The 21,386-nt window shown below is 53.4% G+C and overlaps 1 protein-coding gene across 1 annotated transcript; it reads right to left on the bottom strand.

The window, feature by feature from the left end:
- Window positions 1–7,488: 7,488 nt before the first annotated feature.
- Window positions 7,489–19,481, bottom strand: ADI1 (acireductone dioxygenase 1). The gene is made up of 4 exons (XM_036872750.1): window positions 18,973–19,481; window positions 17,095–17,214; window positions 9,703–9,882; window positions 7,489–8,498 (listed from the first exon to the last, which is right to left on the bottom strand). Exons 1-4 carry the CDS (start codon window positions 19,090–19,092, stop codon window positions 8,379–8,381), a joined length of 540 nt encoding a protein of 179 aa, XP_036728645.1. The 5' UTR covers window positions 19,093–19,481; the 3' UTR covers window positions 7,489–8,378.
- Between the last annotated feature and the right edge of the window lie 1,905 nt (window positions 19,482–21,386).

Genomic DNA, 21,386 nt, shown 5'->3' with positions numbered 1-21,386 from the left:
GTCTGCACCCGCGCCCTGGGCCCAGACCCAGGACCCCTCCGCCCATCACACAGACTCCTGGGAAGCGCCCAGAAAGCTCTTCCCCCAGAGGCTCCCCAAAACTCACGGTTTGAAGCCCTCACCCCAGCGAGGCCGTCTGTGGAGATGGGCCTTCAGGGAGGTGACACGGGTGAGATGAAGTCACAGGGTGGGGAGGAGAGGCCACGTGCGGACTCGGCCATGGGGCGAGGCCTGAGAGCAGCCAGCCCTGCGGCACCTGGAGCTCGGACCTCCCGCCCCCAGAGCCGCTGTCGGTGGCACCTGTCACAGCAGCTGAGCTGGCAAGACACCCACTCCCCTCCCTGCGGTCCCTGCGCCAATGCTGTGGGCAGCCCGCGGGGGAGCAGGGCCCCTGCCACCGCTCGCCTCCGCCCTTCCGTGACCTATGCCCTAGAGGGCGCGGGGCGGCCTGTCCGCTGTGGCACCCTCGGGCCTGGGACGGCGTCTGCGGCCGGTGAGCCCAGGAGTGACTGAGCCAGCACGAGCCAGTCCGAGACGGGGCCAGCGCCCCCCCGCCCCCAGCCAAATGCTCACCAGGCGGGAGACCTGACAGTCCATGAACCTCGTCGGGACGCACGCCCAGACCTGGCTTGTAGGAGCAGAAAGAGATGAGCTTTTCTGGAAAAGGAGTTTGCAACTGAGTCAAAATTTTACAGTAGGGGAGTGGTTTCACTAATTGCCCCACATTCCTAAGACGCGTTTATGCAAGATCGTGTTTAAAAAGTTAATGACATGGAAAAGTACTCAAAAGAAATGTGTATTTACATAATATGTGCATATGTTAACGGAAAGGACTGAAAAGTAATACTAGATGTTAAATCACAGTCACAGCAAGGATGGGCACAAAGGCATTTTTATTTGCCCTTCTATGACTCTGAACCTCACATTTTTCCACATTGTGTGTGTGTGTTTTGTTTTTATAACCAGAGGGAAAAAAATCATCAAAACTGGTAAATGTCTTGCCTTTAAAAAATAAAAAGTGATTTAAAAATCATAGTGATAGTGTGACATGCTCTATAATTGAACAGTATATACAGCGATTACAAGGAATGGTCTGGACATGTATTCACATGGACGTATCCAAAACCTGCTCAAATAATCAAGATTAGGATTGTATAGACAATGAAATGCCATTTGTTTTTAAAGTACAAACATTGTTTGTAGATACACGTTTGCAGAACTGGAGAAAAACAGGTGCAGGAACCACGTGGCTCAGTGAGTGTCCCAGGGGAGCGAGGAGGGGGCTGGGGGCTGGTCCTGGGAGACTCACCAGTGTCTGCGGAGGGCCAGTCCTTTTTTTACAAAGGTGGTTTAATGTCATCCTTTATGTTTTCTCTCGATTTCTGGAAATACAATGTAACTGACGCCTGGTTGAGGATGGTTCCCACTGCTGCCACGGAAGGCCAGCTGGTGTCACGACACAGGGACACTCAGACAACCTCGTCATCCCGGGGCCTCAGCGGCCCGCGGGGAACAGCGCTAGTGCCCCGGGAGAGGCGAAGCCCGGCCTGGCGGTGGGAGCCGCAGCGCAGGGCTTTCCAGGCTCCACAGCCCTCAGGGCCCGGGGAGGAGGGAGCACACGGGAGTGGGGGGAGCAGAGCGAGGAGGAGGGTCGTCTTCACCAACAGCCTTGGCGGGGGCGCTGGTGTTGCCGGAGCGCAGGCGCCCGAGATCCACCACCCACAAGGGTGTGCAGCACCCTTCGCGGTCACGGAAAGCAAAGCCAAACCAAAAACCGGGACACAGCGTTAAGTGTCCCCCCATCCGGAATACAAATACTTCAATCCATACCGTATACTCAAGAGCCGCTGAGAAAGTCAGTCCTTCCTTCCACACGCTGTCGCTAACAAGACGTGCTGTTCAGGAAAGCAGCCTTGCACCCAGCAGTGCTGGGGCCGCACACGAGGTCTATAGTGCTGTTTTCTAGGGGTGTGGCCGGGGCCCCTCGGGGGAAGGGGGCGGCGACAGCTTCACACGCTGCCTCGGAATTGTTAGGGTTAGCGACGCGTGTATTCATGTACTGTGATGCTCACCTGCGTGTGCACATGCGCACACGCGCGCAGACACACACACACACAGGACGGGGTGTGCAGGACGATTCCCTCAAATAGACCTGTGGAGCCCGGGGCGGTCCCTCCGTCCCCGTGAGGCTCGCCCAGGGCCGGAGCGGCCACTCGCCCTGGACCCCACGCAGCGCACGCTGCCAGATGCGCGTGAGGACCAGGCCCGGCCGGCACGGAGCTGGGCTGCGACCCCGAGACCCCGGCCGCCACCTGGGCGCGAGGGCCGCTCATTCAGCGAGGTCGGCTGGGCCACCAGCGCCGTGATTCAGCACAGCTTCCACGGCCTTGGGTCCCCTCGCCTGGTCCTCACGGCCAACCCCAGTCACTCCCGACAGCAGGGCGTCTGGCGGGTGCTGGGCAAGGTGGGAGAAGGCGCGGGAGAGACTCGCTTCAGCCAGGAAGACGACGGGACAGCCCACGGAGGACGTCCCCTCGAGACGGCGCCGATGTGGCCGGCAGACAACACGGGCGCCCAGGGTGACTGCGATGCCAGGTGGCCACGTGCGGGCGGACAGCAGGGTGGACTCCGGCCACCAGTCAGGAGCCTTCAACTAAGGATCCCTCCGGGAGGACGTGACCTGGGTGCACCCGTGCGGGGGTGTCCGGGGACCAGCGGAGCCACGGGACAGCGACGGGGGCACCGACGGACACATTCCTGGGGCAGGACCGGTAGGGCCGGCGGCGATGGGGAAAGGGTTCTGGTTTCAGAGACGGGCGCCGTCCACCAGGACGACAACCCGGGACTCCTGGGAGCAGCGGGGACGGTGCCCGGGGCCCCCTCCTGGCCCACGGGTGTGCCGGGTCCTCCCCACACCCAGCACCGGGGAGCCGGCCCGGAGCCAGCCTCTTGCTCACCGCCTGCACGACCGTGGGCGGGAAGCTGAACCCTCCCAGCCCCGGGGTCTCATCTGAAAGATCGGGGACAAGACTGGGTTAGTTTCCCGAAGCTGCCGCAGCAAATCACCACGGACGGGGCGGCTGGACACCACCCAAGTGCCCCATCTCACGTGCAGGCCAGCGGTGCGCACCCCAGGCGTCCGCGAGCCCGGCTCCTCTGGGGGCTCCGGCTGCAGCCCCCTCCTCGCTCCTCAGGGGTCCTCACACGACGCCTGCCTCCGTAGCTGCTCTTCTTGTAAGGACCCCAGGCCTCGGTTCAGGGCCCGCCCTCACCCAGGAGGACCTCGCCGAGAGCCCTGTCCAATCACACCTGCAAAGGCCCCATTTCTAAATAAAGTCACGCTCTGAGGTCCCAGCTGACGTGAATTTTTGCTGGCAGCACTCTCGGAGGATTAAAGCGGATTTGTTAGATACCTGGGAACAAACCACCTGCCGTGCTTCCGGCCCGCGCGGGCGGCCCCTCTGCCTTACACCCTCTACAGCCCCCAGGGAGCGTGGCTCTGCCAGCGTGTCCTTGTGTGCCCCCTCCGTGCCCCGCCGGGGCCATCGATAGCGTCGGGGCGCCCCGCGTCCTGCCTCACCAGACAGCCTCAGGGTTAGCTAACGATGGAGCGGCCCGAAAACGTGGGTGCAAAAGCGAATCGCGTTGATTTCATTGTAGCCTTTGCTGGGCTCCTGTATCACTCCGATGAGATCCCCTTTGGGTTTTAGAACTGGGGATTTCTTGGAAGAGTTTGTGCAAAACAAACACAAGCATCTTAAACCTGGAAAATAAAACGCATTAAAATACAGTAACAAAACGAAGACAAAGGAGGAGGTCTGAGCGGAGGGCTTCTTTCCTTGGAAAAGCAGACCTCATCCCACAGCAGGTCGCTGTGCACACAGGCCCAGGGTGCTGAGCTGCAGGACGAGCCAGCCCCAGACCCACCGACCTGGGTGCCCTCCTCCCAGCAGTACCCTGGCCGCCACCGCATTTCAGGGGATGCTTTGAAATATAACGACGTCCTAAGGCAGAGACCTGAGAACACCTGGAAACTCAGAGAAGCAGCACCTGCTCCCTGGGAAGCTGCCGAAAGTTCTCCCAACCCAGCAGGGCCCGGCTGCGCCAGCAAGTGGCCCCAGGCCCCCCAGGCTCCTCCCCTGCCTCCAGAAGGGCCCCTCCCGCCTCAGGGCCCCCAAGCAGACGGGGAGGACGCACGCTGGGAGCTTGCAGCACCCTTGTCCGGGGTGGGGTGCACACACACGCCCACGCTCAAACGTCTTTGGAAACAGATTTCCCATCTTCGTCAGCAGGATTAGGGCTGTTTGCTTCAGTACCGGTGCTGAGCTGCCTGTCGGCCTCGGCAGCCAGGGGGGCCCCTTGGTCAGCGGAGGGCTCGCCACCGCTCCTGGACGTGGGAGGCTGGCGTTCTGCGCCAACACAAGGAGCCTGAATTCACTTTCCGAGGGAAAGCTCTTCAGCTTCCGCTGTCAGTGTGCCACGGGCCGAGTGGCCCCAGTGGGGTGGCGTCAGGAGGGGCCCCCGAGGGGGTCAGTGCCGCAGACCCCAGGGCTGGCTCTCCCTCTGCGCCAGGAAGGGGCCCCGCAGCACCCGACCTGCCGGCCCCTGCTCCCGGTCACCTGCTGCCCCATTGCTGCGGGAACTCGGGGTCCGTGCTGTGTCCCGCGCTGGTGGCGGGAACGGACGGAGACACAGGGCTCGGCCCGCGTCAGGCGGCTCCGAAGCGGCCGTTCCCTGCAGCAAGGCCTGCGGCTGCCTTCACTTCTGAGGAGCTGCAACCCGCAAAGCACGCGTGAAGCCCGCTCCGATCCGCCTCCAGGGGCTGTCTGCCCTCGCCCCCCGGCTGCCGGGGAGGCGTGTTAAAGCCCAGGGAGACGGGCTCGCTCGCACAGCGACAGAGGCCGCGGCTTCTCGCCCTGGCGTGGAGCCGGAGAGGCCCCGCCCCACATCCGGGAACCGCGCTGCTCCTTCCGCACGTGGGCGACACCCGCCGCCCCTCCCCTGAGCTCCCGACCCGGATCACCAGCCCCGGGAAGCGTGCGGCAAGAGCTGGGCAGAGACCCACCCGTCCCGGGCAGTGGGCTGCGAGGAGCGAGGCCCCAAACCCGTCTGCACCGAGTTCCCCGGCGGGAGGGGTAGAGGATGAAGCCGACCTGCGGGATTGAGGGTCAGGCACCTGCCCGTCGCCCGGATGCACTCCCGCCGGCCCTGCGAGGCCTGAGCTCCTGGGAGCAGCACAGGATCGGGGTCCCCGGTGGGACGAGGCCGATCACCTGGCCTACGCCTCGTTGGCAGCAGGCGTCAGCCCTCCCCTCAGCGCCTGCCCACCAGCCTCCACGTGCCCCCCCCCCCCGCGCCAGCCCCGGGATGCTCGACCCGGGCACCACCTCCTCCTGCCCTGCTCGCCTGTCTGAGTTCTGGCTCTGCCTGCAGGGACGGGGGAGGCGGGGGTGCTCTGCTCCTGACTTCCGGCAGATCAGCACACCTGGTGCGGCTGAGCACCGCCCTCGTTCGCGTTTCTGCTGGTCATCCCATCAGTACCTCCTTAAACAAAGATTGACTCCACCTCCACTCGGGATAACTCCTCCCAAGGAAACCGAAAAGCCGTCTGGGGCCTACCAACAATTCGGTCCAAACGAATGCTTCCTCCCAGTTCTCTAAGGACTACCACCAGCTTCTGGGTGTAAACGTCTGGTTTTCCTGAGCCTGGTGGGAACCGGAGGGTGGGGAGTGGGAGGCGGCCGAGTGGCAGGGAAGCCACACTAGATAGACAGGAGGCTGCACCTGGGCTTCGTACATACAACTGACTCGTTCTGGCAAGATCGGCATCCGACACTTTCATATTTTAAAGCACTACTTTGATGCAAGAATTGAATCTAGCGGCCATGTTTTCTCAACCAAAAATTAGGACACGGGGCCCGGGGACAAGACACGAGAAACAGGGACCCAGAAAGCAAACCGAGAGAGACGTGGGGTGGTTGCGCCCCAAGCCCCCCGCAGCCCTTCCTGCTTCACCCCAATCCCAGTCCTGACGAGACCACCACACTCCCTTCTCTCTGTTGGAGGCCGACTTAGGAGTCTTAACATTGAGAGTTCAGACGAGTAGCTTACTGTGTTCTCTGTAGACAAATGATCAACTATATATGGACAAAACTAAAAACGTAATCAGTAATCTATCATTTTACTATCCAGAGAAAACTACTGAGGATATTTTTCTTTGTGTAATGTATGTAGATAAATTGTTACCGAAAGGAGACTGCATTTTTTCTCTCAATAGATTATAAATAGCTTACATTTCAAAACGTATACAGTAATATCACTGGTACGTGAGTGAACACAGATGAAAGTAAATATAGGGAAATTCGCTGTAATATACTTACAACTTCTCTGTGGGTGTGAACAGAACGAGGAAATGAGAACGCTTATCTGAAGGGCAGAAACAGCTAAATACCCGCAAAGCTCTACCTGCTTCTAATTAGCGACAATCAGTGGAGCACCTGGCCGGGAGGCTCTCTCCAACAGAGGCCGGGGGCTGCCCTGCTCGCCCACCACCCTTCCTTCTGGATAAACGTCAGAGACGACGTGGCCGCGCCCACTCAGGAGCCGCGGACGAAGCACACAGAGCGTGAACACCGTAGGAAGGCAGGAGCCTTGAAGGCTGGATTTCAAGCAGGGAAAGTACCGAGCGGCTAAAACGTCAGTTTGCTACGTGTTTCATCTGGATCACGACAGGACAAGGTTGGCCGTTTCCTGGCTTGGCCACGCCGGCCTCTGGAGGGAAGCCACGGCACGGGCCCAAACCGGGCCGTCTCCTCGCACGGTCGGGGTGCACGGCAGACACCCTCAGTAGGAACAAGGGGAAGGTGCCGACACGTGAACCAGTGCGAAGCTACACCCAAGGGCAATAATTCACGTTCTGGCTCATCACATCCCAGCCGTACGCCGCCCTCCAGGAAGCGCTACATGCCTTTCGAGAGAGGACACGTTTGTAAAACAACACGTGGAGACGTGTCTTACGCAGCAAGCGGGTGCACCTGGCTCCAGACGGCCAGCTCAGCTCACAGCCGCGAGCGCCCGGGAGACCCCGACGTAGCGTCCTGACTGACGCACGAAGGACCGTGCTCTCCAGCGCCGAGCCAGGCCTGCGGAAGGAGCCGCCCTTGCTCGAGGCGTCCCCGGAGCCCCGTCAAGGGGAGGACGGGGAGGTGCAGCACGCGGGGCCCTGGGGGGCTGGTGGTGGTATCATCGTGCTGCCAGCGCACACGTTAATCCTAAAATTCAGAATTTCCTCTGTGCCGTGGACACACGCCCCCAAGAACAATGTGGAAGTGATGACAGATCGCTTTTCTTTTTTTTTAATTTGGCCGCGCTGCGCGGCATGTGGAATCTTAGTTCCCAGTTTGATCTTAGACCAGGGATCGAACCCGTGTCCCCTGCATCGGGAGCGCAGAGTCTTAACCGCTGGACCACCAGGGAAGTCCCGACAGATCACTTTTAACATAAACATTTTTAATCCAGTTTAAAAAAAATACTTAAAGCAAACTGCCCTTCAAATATGAGGTTAATTTAGGGTTTTTCTATGATTATAACGAATTAGGTATAATTGTATCTCAGAATTGTTAACTAAAAAAAAAAGGTACAAGTTTTTCTGTTAAAATTCAAAGGCTTGATTGTAAGAGTTTAACCTAGAAATCTCACCTGGAACAAGTAATAACCCAGATAAAATAAAAATTAATTATACACACATACAATCCCACAAAGGATCTAAATGGGATGATTTTAAGGAACCATATGTACCAGAATATAAGGTAACTCCAAGCCACAAGCCTAACATTAGGGCAGCTACCTTGAACAAGAACGTGGCATAATCAAGCGAGGGTCCCCCTAACACACCAGCTCGTCCCCCACAGCACCCCCTACCCAGGCTTCCCCGTGTTTTGGGAGAAAAGCGTCTTCTCTCTGTCCACTCCTGTCATCCACTGTCACTCCTCCGCACAGGGCAGGCGTGGCCTCGCCTGGTATCTGCTTAAAGTCCAAGAATCGGGTCCAGATGGGGCAGCTAAGTGGCTGCGTTTGGGGCGCTGAAACTCACTGGGTCACAGCTGAAGGCACGAGCTGACACAGGGCCACTGACCACTGATCCTGAATCAGAGAAAATGAGCGGATTTGCCCAGATCTCCACAGGTGCTTCCACGTACAAACCGGTTCTACAGCTGCTCCCATTAAAACATATTCTGATCCAACAATCTTGCAGAGGAAAGCTCACCTACCCTCAAGTCTACAACACAAAAGCAAAGAGAATACGACTGATTTTCTGCTGCTATCAGGTCTGGGACCTTCACAAGGGAGGCCGGGGTGCACCAGGTCCCAGGGCACCGCTAGGCCGTCTGTGCCAGAAACTCTAGGTACTGCCCACGGGCCTCGAAGTGGTCAGCCGGCCGGTTGTACGCCGTCCACACTGGGTCTCCCACAAACAGCCGCATGGCCTTCACGTAGTTCTAGAAAACAAGCAAACACAGCAGCAACGGTTAGACCAGCTACGGAGGTTAACGCTCCTTGCTGTTTTATCCCTGGGTCTTAGCACTTTCTTCCATCTTCTGAAAGGCAGTGTCGGTGCCACGGCGAGAAGGCCTCGTGCTCGGGCGGCCAAAGCATCTGCAGCTCCAGCTCAGCGCTGACCCCGCACTCCCTCGGCAAACACACCAGCCGTGAGCGCTGACCCTGCACTCCCTCGGCAAACACACCAGCCGAGAGCGCTGACCCCGCCTGGGCGCGTGCCCCTCCGCCCCTCCTGCTTCCTTTGGCACCGGTTTCCCATGAATTAGAAGGGAGGGCAGCCTGCATCACGATAGAAACGTGCGCACCTGTCCATCCAGGGTTCACTTGCAGGAATTTATCCCTCAGGTACACTCACATAAGTACAAAATGACGAATGTGTGAGGTTACTTATTACGGCACCGTTTACAACAGCAAAAAACTGCAAACAGCTGGCGTACCCATCTTTAGGGGTCACCCGTCAATGGGATAAATCAGGGTACGTCCCACAGTGGACACCAGGCAGCTGTAAACAGGAACGAGGCCCTTTACATCCTGAAACGAAACGATCCCAAAGCACCGCGAGCAGAAAAAAGGAAAATGCAGCCCCACCTATAGAAGTCGGCTACCTCCTGAGGAAAAGGGAAAGAATACTCACATTCGCCTGATATGGGTGACATCGCTCTAAGCAGATTTTTAAGGACATAATAGTGGTTACTTTCAGGGAGAGATACTGGGCGCTGGGAACAGGGGTGACAAGGCGACTCTTCTTCACACACCGCCTCATAATCCTGAGTTGTAAACCTAGTGCGTTCATTTCCTAGCCAAAAATCCTGCTAAACCTCAGATTCGTCCGAATCACACCCAGAGACCCTCAGAGCCGCCCTATTCCTGCTTCTGTGGCTGCTCTCGATGGCTCTAGTGCACGACTGTTGAGGCCCAACTGGAATGCTCTTAAAATGACGAGGGGGCAGCGACCCTGAGACCCGCACAAAGCCGGACCCCTGGACGGATGCCTCCCGCTGACCTGCGTGCACGGCCCGGGCGGGCGGGGTCCCCGCGGCGCCGGCCACTCGCTCAGAGGTGGCGTCCTCGCCTCAGGCGGCAGGGCTGTGTGTCCACGTCCGCGCACAGACCAGGCCCCAGCAGAGAGGACCGCAGGCCCACCTTCTCGTCCAGCGTGAAGCGGTGGTATATCCCGGCGGGGAGAGTGATCATGTCTCCCTTCTCCATGAAGATCCGGATCCACCTGTCCTCTTTATCCCTTACGTCGAAGTACCCACTGCCGTCCAGGATGTAGCGAATCTCATCATCCAGGTGTAAATGCTCCTCATAAAACATCTTAATCTAGAGCAGGAGGGGGTTCTCGTGAGCCCTGAAGACCAGGACTGAGGTGCCAGACACGCGCTCCACAAGATAAGAAATATCATCATACGTACGAGGGGGCGGGAGCTAGAATGTTTCATGAAACCTACCGGTGGACGAGCAGGAAAAGAAAGAATGAGCACACAGCACTTACCACGTGCCGGGCAGCATTCTCAGTAGCTTATATTAACAACTCACTCAGGAGCTCTCTGTCACCCCCGTTTGACAGATGAGGGTGTGGCTCAGAGAGGCTAGGTCGCCAGCCCAACATCACACAGCCTGGGTGTGTAGAGCCTAGACTCCCACGCAGACATCCTGGCTCCTGCACCGCACACGGCAGGCACGCTGATCACACGCACACACACATCACGTGATCACACGCACACCATCATGCTGATCACACACATCACGTGATCACACGCACACCATCATGCTGATCACACACATCACGTGATCACACGCACACACCATCATGCTGATCACACGCACACACACATCACGTGATCACACGCACACCATCATGCTGATCACACACATCACGTGATCACACGCACACACCATCACGCTGATCACACGCACACACACATCACGTGATCACACGCACACCATCATGCTGATCACACACATCACATGATCACATGCACACACCATCATGCTGATCACACACATCACGTGATCACACGCACACACCATCACGAGATCAAATGCACACGGCAGTCGCATTGATCACACGGGCAGATCAGAAGCCACGTGTACATCTGAGGAAGGCAGTCACCATCTCAACAAACACTTTCCACTTGTCCAAATGTACTTTTGTGTTTTTCAGATCTTTATCCCTCTAACATTTTATAATAAAAATATTCAAATACACAAAAAAGTTGAAGGAATTCTACAGTAAACGCCCATCTTGCCTGGTTATGATCTCCCATCTCTCCCCCTCCTGCGCAGGAGTTGTAAAGCTTTCCTCGAATAATGTCTGCACGTTTCTGGAAAATCCACAGACGTTTAGAAAATCACCACTGACAGAGTAAAGCACATGAACACCTCCCTGTCAACCCCGTGGGCTGGTGAGGCTGCGAGGACGGGCCCCCCACTGCTCGGGGCCCAGAGCCCCTGGAGGGTCAGCACAAATGAGCATGCGCTGACCCCGCACCCCTCGTGGGGTTCACCCTGAAGAGACGCCCTGGCGACACACAAGATGCACACGTTACGCCCTGCCGTACTGGCTGTAAGACACTGGAAACAATTCAAAGGCCCAAGCAGAGAGCGGGAGAATACACAGCGTCCGTGAGCGCCATCACGATCACCGGAAACCAGGAGCGCGGCTCACGACAGAGGGTCGGCGGGACGGCGCGGAGGCGGCGGGGAGACGGATCTGCCTTGTTGTATAATTTTGGCTTCAGAACCTAGTTATGTTGTACAGAGACATAAATAAAGTGAAAACAAGCTTGGGGGTGGGGAGGGGGGCCATAAGTCTGAAATCAAGCGATATGCTCATAACCAAAGAAGGAAGAGAAAACTCATCTAAGTACCTTCTGAACACATTACTTTGACAACATCCTCAGTCTGAGACAGGACCACAAACAAGCCTGGAACTCCAGGGGCCGGCCTGCTGTTCGGAACGGTGTGGGTGCGGCTGCCATCCCGGAACCACGGGGTGTGTAGAAGGAGCGATGGGACTGGCGCCGCGTTCTTGCTGTGGGAGGACAGAGAGCCGAGTCTCTCTCTACAGACTGAGGAGCGGTCCTGACGAGCGTGCCGGGACTCTGAGACATCAGCGTGAACCAACGATTTCTCTCACATGGACACACACACACACACGGGGGCACACACACACGGACACACACATACACACGGACACACATACACACGGGGACACACACATACACACGGACACACACATACACACGGGGACACACACATACACACGGACACACATGGACACACACATACACACGGGGACACACAGGGACATACGCGCACACAGACACACACAGACACACACATACACACGGACACACATACACACGGGGACACACACACGGGGACACACACATACACACGGACACACATGGACACACACACATACAAACGGACACACATGGAAACGTACACGGACACACAGGGACACACGTGCACACACACACAAACGGACACAGTCACGGACACACATATACACACGGACACACATACATACACATATGTACACACACATGGACACACACACAGATGACACAAACACACACACATATGCACATGGACACACACATGGACACAGAGACACACACATATACACACACGGACATACACACAGAGACAATACACACACGGACACACACACAAGTACACATACACACACGGACACACACACATATGCACACGGACACAATACACACACACAGGTAGACACACACACACACACACACACACACTCTCTCTCTCTCTGTACTCATCCAGCTGGCGGAAGGACCTGGGGCACTGACCCCAGAGTAGCAATGAGGGCACCAAGCACCGTCTGGGTTTCCAAGTCCCCTGGAAGAACAGCCGATTCCAGGGCCGGCTCAGGGGAAAAGCCTGGAACACGCTGACCCAGAAAGCACGGAGGTGCTGATAAACATGAGGGGACGCGTCAGGAGGGCAGGGGCCACTGAGAGGGGTGCCCACTTGCCAAGTCTGGAACAATCTGAACATCAAAGTGGATCACGGCAGGAATGGACTACAGAGCCATGAGGAAAATAAGACTCCATAAGCCCGTATTGACGTAAATCAACAGCAGAGAACGGAGAGGCCAACTCAGTACAGGAGGACGATGGCTGGAAGGCCACCGTTTTTACCCTGACAGTGATACTGTTTCAGGCAGGAATCATCAGGATTTACTAAAATCGCCGAGTCAAAGTTTGATAGAAAACACGGTATTCACAGTCGAAAAGTAACTCTCCACAAATTTCTTATTCGTTACACAGGGAAAAAAAATGGTCACTTCACAACACAGAAACGTGATGGGCACCAGCCTAACCAAGTTTAGCATCACCGGTGACGCGACCCTCTGACAGCACGTGCCTCCTGACAGGGCACCCCGGCAGACACAACACCACTTCTGTAGAATAACCTGAGTCTAACCACGAGGAAACCGAAGGCAAACACGAGATAATCAGATAATAAAGAAGTTTGTTTTAGAAGAACAAGAGAGATAAGCCTATATTAGGAACAGGGTTTTACTTCAGGAGAGAAGCTATTCTACAAGATGGTAATGATAAAAATAGTCTAACTACTAGCATTTACAATATATGAGCCCCTTCTGTGGAAGATGGGAAGTCTAAAATTCCAAGTTAGAAAACACCATTTAAATCTCGGAGGATCTCATGACTCAGCAGGGCACTTGGTGAAAACTTCCATCATTTTGTAAGGTGTTATAGTATCTGTACTCTGAGTGACAAGAATAATTTGATATAGAACAAAGTAAGGAGATAAAAACACAAAACACATCTATTTTAAACAATTTCGGTGTCGCTGCACCACTTTCATTCTTCGGTCAACGTGTTAAGTGTTGGTTCACCTACTTCTATTTTCTTTTTCAGGAACACACAGAAGACGTACAAGCTAACGGAAGGGAGCCTTCCTGGCGGGTTCAGCAGAGAGAGCCTGAGACCAGGAGGAGGACCTGGGTTCTGGGCCTGGCTTTATCAACATGACCATGGGAAGCGGTCCCCTCCAGGTGTCCAATGATAAGATTAAGAGGCTAAAGCTCAGTGATCTAAGGCCGTAGCTTCACAGTTCATAGCTCAGCACGATGAAAGAAAAAGTCTTGGGACCAACACAGCTGCCAACTTTTGTCAAGAAAGAAAAATTCTAAAACAACTATTATTGTCGCTATTGTTTCATAAAGGAGTCACCTTATTCCTGAGAAAGCAAAGATAACAATTTCAAAAACAAGGCAGTCGTTTAACTTATTAAAAACTCTGCACATCTGTTTTCTCATTTTGCCAAGGATCAGTGAGTTTCTTTATTAACGGGCACCCGGGAATTACCATAAAACTAACAACCTAAAAAAACCCTGACTTCACTTCCATATGAGGTGGGGTAGCAGAAACTGGATTTCCCCTCCCACCTCCAACAATCAAAACAAACACAATATAAGAAATAATGGTTTGCAGAACACCAGACACCAGGAGAGGGAAGAAAGTGACCCGTGAGACGGAAACAAGAGAGGGAACCCTGCTCCTGCTCTAGGTTACACCTTGAGAGAGTTCTCAGGCGGTGGTGCAGGGAGCGGGGGACCCAGGCAGAGCACCCTGGGCTGAAGAGCAGAGCTGAGAATCTGGGGAGACCAAGGGAGCCAGTATGCAAGACGGGAGTACCCGAGGAGAGAACTTCACAGAGAAAATCCCAAAGACCCGCACAGGATCTCCCTCCAGTATTCTTCTGAGAGCGCATCAGAACACGCATGTGCCTACGAAAACTACCTGAGGCTGGGAAAAGAACCATTCGATTCTTCAGGATTGAAAGGAACAGTTTCCTGGCACTGACACCGCTCCAGGAACAGTGTCTGTCCTACCAGTCAGACTGGAAAAACCTCACTATGCACGGGGCTTTGTGTGGTGTACACAAAGGAACTGTGCTTCATTAGTGGGGAATAATTAGCTATAGGTTGGTCTACCTAACAAATCTTAAAGGAAAGACCCAAAAGGATAAAACTGTTTCCAATAAGCTTACATGCATTCCAGAACAAAACTCAAAAATATTTATACTGATACAACAATATCCAGCACCCAAGGGAACAAAATCACAATGTCTGGCATCCAATCAAAAATTACCAGACATGCAAAGAAGCGAGAAAACATGACCTTTAACCAGAAGATAAATCAATCAACCAAGACCAACTCAGACTTGAGTTTCCAAATGGAAACATGGACTTATGCAACAGAGTAAGGGGCACCAGAAATGCTAACTATACGGTAACTAAAGAGTATTTTTAAATATGATTTAAACCTCTTCACAATATAATTTACTACTTGAAAATAAAAACAATAGAGTGTGGGGTTTATAAAAGTAAAATGTTTGACAATAATAGCACAAAGATAGGGAGGAGAGAAAAGGAAGCATATGACTTTAAGGTTCTTCCAACACATGAAGTGGTAACAATTCTTGAAGGCAGGTGGATAAGTCAAGGAGAGGACTTCTGGTTTCTGGTTCGACAGGTAAAGAGCTTGGAAGTTGTCACTCCCACGCTCACAACAAGAAAACAACAAACTGAAATCAATGACTGTTCTCAGATCCATCAGGGGACTGACGTCACAGGGCAAAGCGTTACCCTGAATTCTCAGACAGAGGTGAACCCAGAGTCACAGCTGAGATCAGTTTACCTAGAGCAGAAGCCTCTGAAGCCTAAGCTGGTAGGAACACCTATGGGGTCATTTTGACGAACTGCAGGAGGATAAGCGTGGACTGGCATGGGAAGCCCAGTATTAAGGGGAGCCCCAGAGTTTCCTGGGTTTTAGGTGCAGAATATAAAACTCTAAGGCAACCACTAAAACATTTTTTTAAATGATAAGCTAAGAGGAAAGAAAACAGAATCACACAAAATGCTCAATTAAAATCAGACAAGGAAGAAAAAGAGGGGTATATTTTTTAAATAATAAAGGACAAGTATAATAAATTAAAAGTTACAAATATGGTATATATCAATCCAGCCACATCAATAATCAATTTAATGTGAATGGTCTAAATCCATCAATTAGAAGACAGAGACTGTCAGAATAGATAAAAAACAAAAAACAAACAAACAAAAAACCCTCTAACTATATGCCATCTATGGGAAATCCACTTTAAATATAAATACACAAATAGGTTAAAAGTGAAGATCTGGAGAAAGAAACACCATGTTAACACTAATCAAAAGAAAGCTCAAGGAGCTACATTACTTTCAGACAAAGCAGACTTCAGTGCAAGAAACTCATAAGGGATAAAGGTGTATACTATGTAATGACAAAAGGGTCGAATCTCCAAGAGGACATAATAGTCTTGAACAGGTATGCCTCTAACAACAGGAAGGACATAGTTGAACTGAACGGCACCATCAATCAACCGGAAATAATTGACATTCACAGAATACTTCAACCAGCAACAGCAGAACACACATTCTTCTCAAGCTCACATGGCGCATTCACCAAGATGGACTATATTCTGGCCCACAAAGCAAGACTCAACATATTTACAAGGACTCAAGTCATACAAAATACACTCTCTCACTACAATGGAACTAAATCAGAAACTAATAGAAGACAAATCTCTGGAAAAGTCCCCAAATAACTGGAAACTAACATATGTCAAGAAACCTACATAGTTCAAAGAAGAAATCAAAAAGGAAGTTAATTAGGAGATATTCTAAATTGAATGAAAATGAAAATACCAAACAAAATTTGTGTGATGCCACTCAAGCAGCACGTAGGGGAACATTTACAGAACTAAACACCTATATTAAAAAAGAAGGAAGGCTTCATGTCAATGACCTCAGCATCCACTTTAAAAAATTAGAAAAAGAAGAGCAAATTAAACCCAAGGTGAGTAGAAGAAGGCAAATAAAGACAAGAGCAGAATTCAAGAAAATAGAGAACAGAAAAACAACAGAGAAAAATCAATGAAACCAAAAGCTGTTTGATAAGATCAATAAAATTGATAAACTTCTAGCAGGACTTGGGCAAAGGAGAGAAGGGACACAAATTACCAATATCAGGAATGAAGGAGACAGCACTACAGATTCTACAGATATTTTGACGGTAATAAGAGAATAGTCTGAATAACTTCATGCCAATAAATCTGACAACTCAGATGGAATGGACAAATGCCTTGAAGGACACAAACTACTTAAGATTATTCAAGACACAGATATTCTGGATAGCCCTATATCTGGTAAAGAAATTGAATTTGTAGCTAAAAACCTTCCTACAAAGAAAGCTCCAGGCCCATATGGCTTCACTGGTAAATCTGCCAAACATTTAAGGAAAAATTAAACCCATTCTACACATACTCTTCCAAAAAACTGAAAAGGAGGGAATATTTCGCAGCCTATTCTATGAGGCCAGCATTACTCTGATATAAAACCAAAATGAAGATATTAAAAAAGAAAGAAAAGCTTGTGTTTATTAGTAGCAAGTATAATGATTCCCCTTTTCAAATAATTTAGAGCTCCCTTACCTTTTCTTCGTAATTTGGTAGCTTGTCTTTGCATATGGTTATTACGTCCGTCCAGGAGTAGTTTCTCTCTTTTCGGATCTTTTCTAATTCTGGATCATTCTCATATTTGTCAGCATCCAGCTAAAAGAGTTTAAAATACAAACAGGAGGTCACATGAATACAGCAAAACATTCTCTTTCTGGATCTCCAATATGATGATACTCCTAATTTATCATCTAGTCCTTTGTCCATACTAAACCAACCTTTCTCCCCCTCCTTTCCCTATTTCTTTTAATGGTTTTCCCACTCTCCATAACAGCTAAAAACTACGCAGTTGTGTTTAATTCCCACCTCCCTTCTCTGCAACGGTCCTGCCTGGGGGATTCCAGTCCCACCGCCAGGAGCCCAGGGGAAGCTCTCATCGCCTCCAGCCTGTCCACACCGCCATGTCCTGTTCCTCTGCCACCAATCCACTCTGCAAGCCTGACTGATCTCTCCATGGCATCTCGTTGGTTACTTTGCTTCCCTGGGCCAAAACACCTGAAGCTGTCAGAGCCTACAAATAAAAGGCAAATTCCTTAGACAGAGGCAAGAGGCCTTCTACCACCTGGCCCCGACTGCCTTTTCTACTCCTCTGTCCCTATTCCCTGTTTTTAAAACACCTACCTTCTAAACCAAATGCGATTATGGGCTGCTCTTCAAAAATACCTGATGCTTCACAGCCCCACACCCCTGCTGCTGACAGCTTCCTACGCCTGGAACGGTCTTTCATTGTTTCCACTTATCACAATCCTATCAATTGTTTAACGTCCAATTCTAATGTCATCTTCTTCATGAACCACACCCCGTGGGCCCCAGGCACCATTACTATGAACTCCTCCTTAAAACTACTGGCAAAGAATTTCACATATTTTGCCTTATGTTGCAATAAAATTCGCGTGGCATCCCAACTACTGAATAGCAAACTCAGAACACCTCAAAGTACTAGTCAGCGATACATTAGCTGCTAAAGACGACTCCCCAGATGAGCAGATCCACACAGTGTGCACTAGGGCTCCATCCACCTTCAAGCCCCGAGCGTGTGAGCGCTTCCTACCGCCCTGCGGCGGCACCAACAGAGCAGACAAAAAGGCTCCCCCTGCTGTCGCTGCCCAAGCGCGGTGATTATTAAGAAAGGTACGAAAATACACAGGACGAGTAAACGAAGTTTAATGTCGACAGCCCTTTGCCTCACCATCCAGAGCACACCGAGAAGGCAGGAGAAACTGGTCTGATCTCCTGGAAACCGCAAAGATGCCTTTTACAGCGTCTTACTGTATCCTTTGGGTACATTCAGAAGTTGGCCACTGTCTCACACCTGCTCTTAAACTGTCACATGTACCGCGAAACCCGAAGGGCAGGGATTTGCAGTAAAACAAACTTATTTTCTTCTCAGAACAGACATGATACTGCCCTGAAGAAACCGCCTTCCAGGAGGTCGTGGGGGGCGCCTCGCCGCGGGCCCTGCAGGGACCCCAAGCCCTCCCGCCCCGCCCGTCCCGCCTTCAACCCGGGCGGCCGACGACCCCGCCGGCACCGGACCCTCCGCCGCGTTCCGAACGCTCACACCCTCCCCCCGCCTCGCCCCGGGCGCCGACACCCCACCCCCACCCCGCTACTGAGCATGCGCAGTGCGCACCGCGGCCTGGGCGCCGACCCCCGGCCCCGCCGCCGGGCATGCACAGGGCACAGGGCGCAGGGCGCAGGGCGCACGGGGCCCCATCATGGCGGGGGCCCCATCCTGGCGGCGGCCCCCGTTCCCCGGGGCGCGGGGGAACTCGGGGATTATGAGCGGAGGCCTCTCCCGCCCGCCCGCGACCCCGCCCCGGACACCCCGACCGCGCCCCCGGTCCCGCGTACCTTCCAGTAAAGGACCCCGAGCCCGCGCAGCTGCTCCAGGCCGACCGGGCGCGCGGGCTCCCCGCGGTGGGGCCGCCGCGGGTCGTCGGCCGACTTGTCCATGTACCAGGCCTGCACCATGGCCGGGCCCGGGAGCGGCGCCGCCGCCTGACCCCAAACCTGCTCGGGCCGGTCTGAGCCTGGGACCTGCACCCGGGACCCGCGCGGGCCGCCCCTCCCCGGACCCCTCCCCCGGCAGCCGCCGTGAGGGAGGGAGTGAGGGAGGGAGGGCGGCGCGGGAAAAGAAAGCGGGCGGGACGCGCTCCGAAGGCCCCGGGCCGAGGGCTTCCTTCCCGCGGGCCGGCGGATGGGCTCCGAGCGCGGGGCAGGTGTCCCCCGAGGGCTGTCCGCCGGCTCGGCTCAGGCCCGGTGACCACACGGAGCCGAACCTGAGCGGGGCCAACCGCCCACCCGTGGCTGTCAATCAGCTCCTCGTGCAGGAGGCCGAGTGTGGCCCGGCCCTGCGTGAGCTCAGTCGGCCGGGGGAGGGGCTGCTTGGCCGGCACTGTGTTCCCGGTGCGCGGGATCGGGTAAAATTCAGCGTCCTCGAGCACCGCGCACATGCCTCGCGGGGTGAGGGCTACAGTCTCCTTGAACATCCAGACGCCATCTTGTGAAGCAATTTATACAGAGATTAAATAGTTCGTATTTTACAGCGAAGAAAGCAAATGCCAAAAAAAAAGAGTGATTTTTGTTAAGCCCGTGCCGCTGAGATGGTGCACAGTTGTGGCTTGAAGCCAGATCAAGTCACCACAGAGGACCCCCGGCATCATTCAGGGTGGGATATTGTACTCTCCACCCCCCCCCATGTTTACAATATCAGCAGTCTGCAATACCACCCTATAATTTTAAATTGCTTCCTTTTTCATTTCATCTCCTTTTCCTATATAATGTCATGTCCTAGAATAAATACAAGCTTCCCAATCCTTGAATTTCTAATCAGTTTAGCTGACAAGGGGGGAAAAAATCCAGCTGCTCAATCAGCCTAGGTTTATCTCTTCAAATCGATCAATCAAAGAGATCAGCTTATCTCAGCCATTCACCCCAGTGTCTTTAACAGGGAATCAGGTAACTAGAACACGTGTGGGACTTAGGCTGGACTGCTTTCAGACAGCACATCCCCAAAGCATACAGCTGACTCTAGAACCTCCAGAAATACTGTGCGAAGGGCACACTTTTATTTCCATTCTGTTCTGTTGCACCCTGACTGCAAATACAGGATGCAACGTGTGGGCACGTGTGTGCCCACATCCTTCTTAGAGAGCCTGCCTCTCCAGCACCTTACTTGACAATTACTGCCCATCCTTCAGGGTTCCACGTGAGACATCACTGCCCACTTTCTTTCTGCCCCTCACTGCTCTCTTCTCCCCTCCTCACCCTTCTCACCACTCCCTCAGGTTCCCAGATCCAATCACAGCCTCTGTTCTTATCAGCCAGTTCATCACAGCCGCCACTCCCTGTTCCTTCAGCTCGCTCCTTAACTCCCCCCCACCACCACCCAGTTCTGGCTCCTCTCGGCATGACCACTACATTGTGGAGTGTCCCAGGGCTAATAAGTACCGCAAAACTAACGTGGCCAAACCGAACTCTCGAGTCCCGCGCATCCAAACATGTTTCTCTCTGTCCTTTGCCGACTCCGTAAACAGCAGCACCGACCACCCAGTGCCTTGATCCAAAAGCCCAGGGGTTTTCCTGTTTCCTCTCCCTCACCCTCAACATCCAGTCCTACCTACCAGCAAATCCTGTGGATCTGACCTTCCAAACACACCACAAATCCACTCACATCCCTGCATCCCAGCTCCTCCTGCCTGTCTTCTTGCCTCATGGAACTGACGACTGAAATTGACTGCCTGCTTCCATCTTTGCCCCACTGCAGTCCATCCTATGCAGAGCGTGTATTTAAAAACACAAACCAGATCATGTCACTGCTCGACTCTAACCCTCCTTGCTAACTCTGCCCTGGCTCCACGGCCCGTGTGGCTGGCGCCTGCCCACCTCTCCCTCTTGTTCTCTGCCCTCCACGTGCCCGGGCCTCCGCCTGCATCTCCCGCTCCTCCTCGCTGCCAGGCTTTGACATGCAGTTGTCCCACCTTCCTTCCTTGCTCTGCCTTTCTCCAAGCACTTTTCTCCTGCGTACTTCCATTTTTCAGAGTAAATATCCTCTTTTTTTTTGGCCTCATGGTGCAGCTTGTGGGATTTTAGTTCCCCGACCAGGGATCAAACCCGTGCCCCCTGCATTGGAAGCACAGAGTCTTAACCACTGGACCGCCAGGGAAGTCCTGTCAGTTGTTTTCTTAAAAGACAGGCTCGGAACCTCCGTGGTGGTGCAATGGTTAAGAGTCTTCCTGCCTATGCAAGGGACACGGGCTTGATCC

The sequence above is a fragment of the Balaenoptera musculus genome, chromosome 13 (genome assembly GCF_009873245.2).
Source record: "Balaenoptera musculus isolate JJ_BM4_2016_0621 chromosome 13, mBalMus1.pri.v3, whole genome shotgun sequence".
Classification (NCBI taxonomy): Eukaryota; Metazoa; Chordata; class Mammalia; order Artiodactyla; family Balaenopteridae; genus Balaenoptera; species Balaenoptera musculus.
The sequence above is the reverse complement of the archived record's forward strand: the minus strand, read 5'-3'. Positions and strand labels throughout refer to the sequence as shown.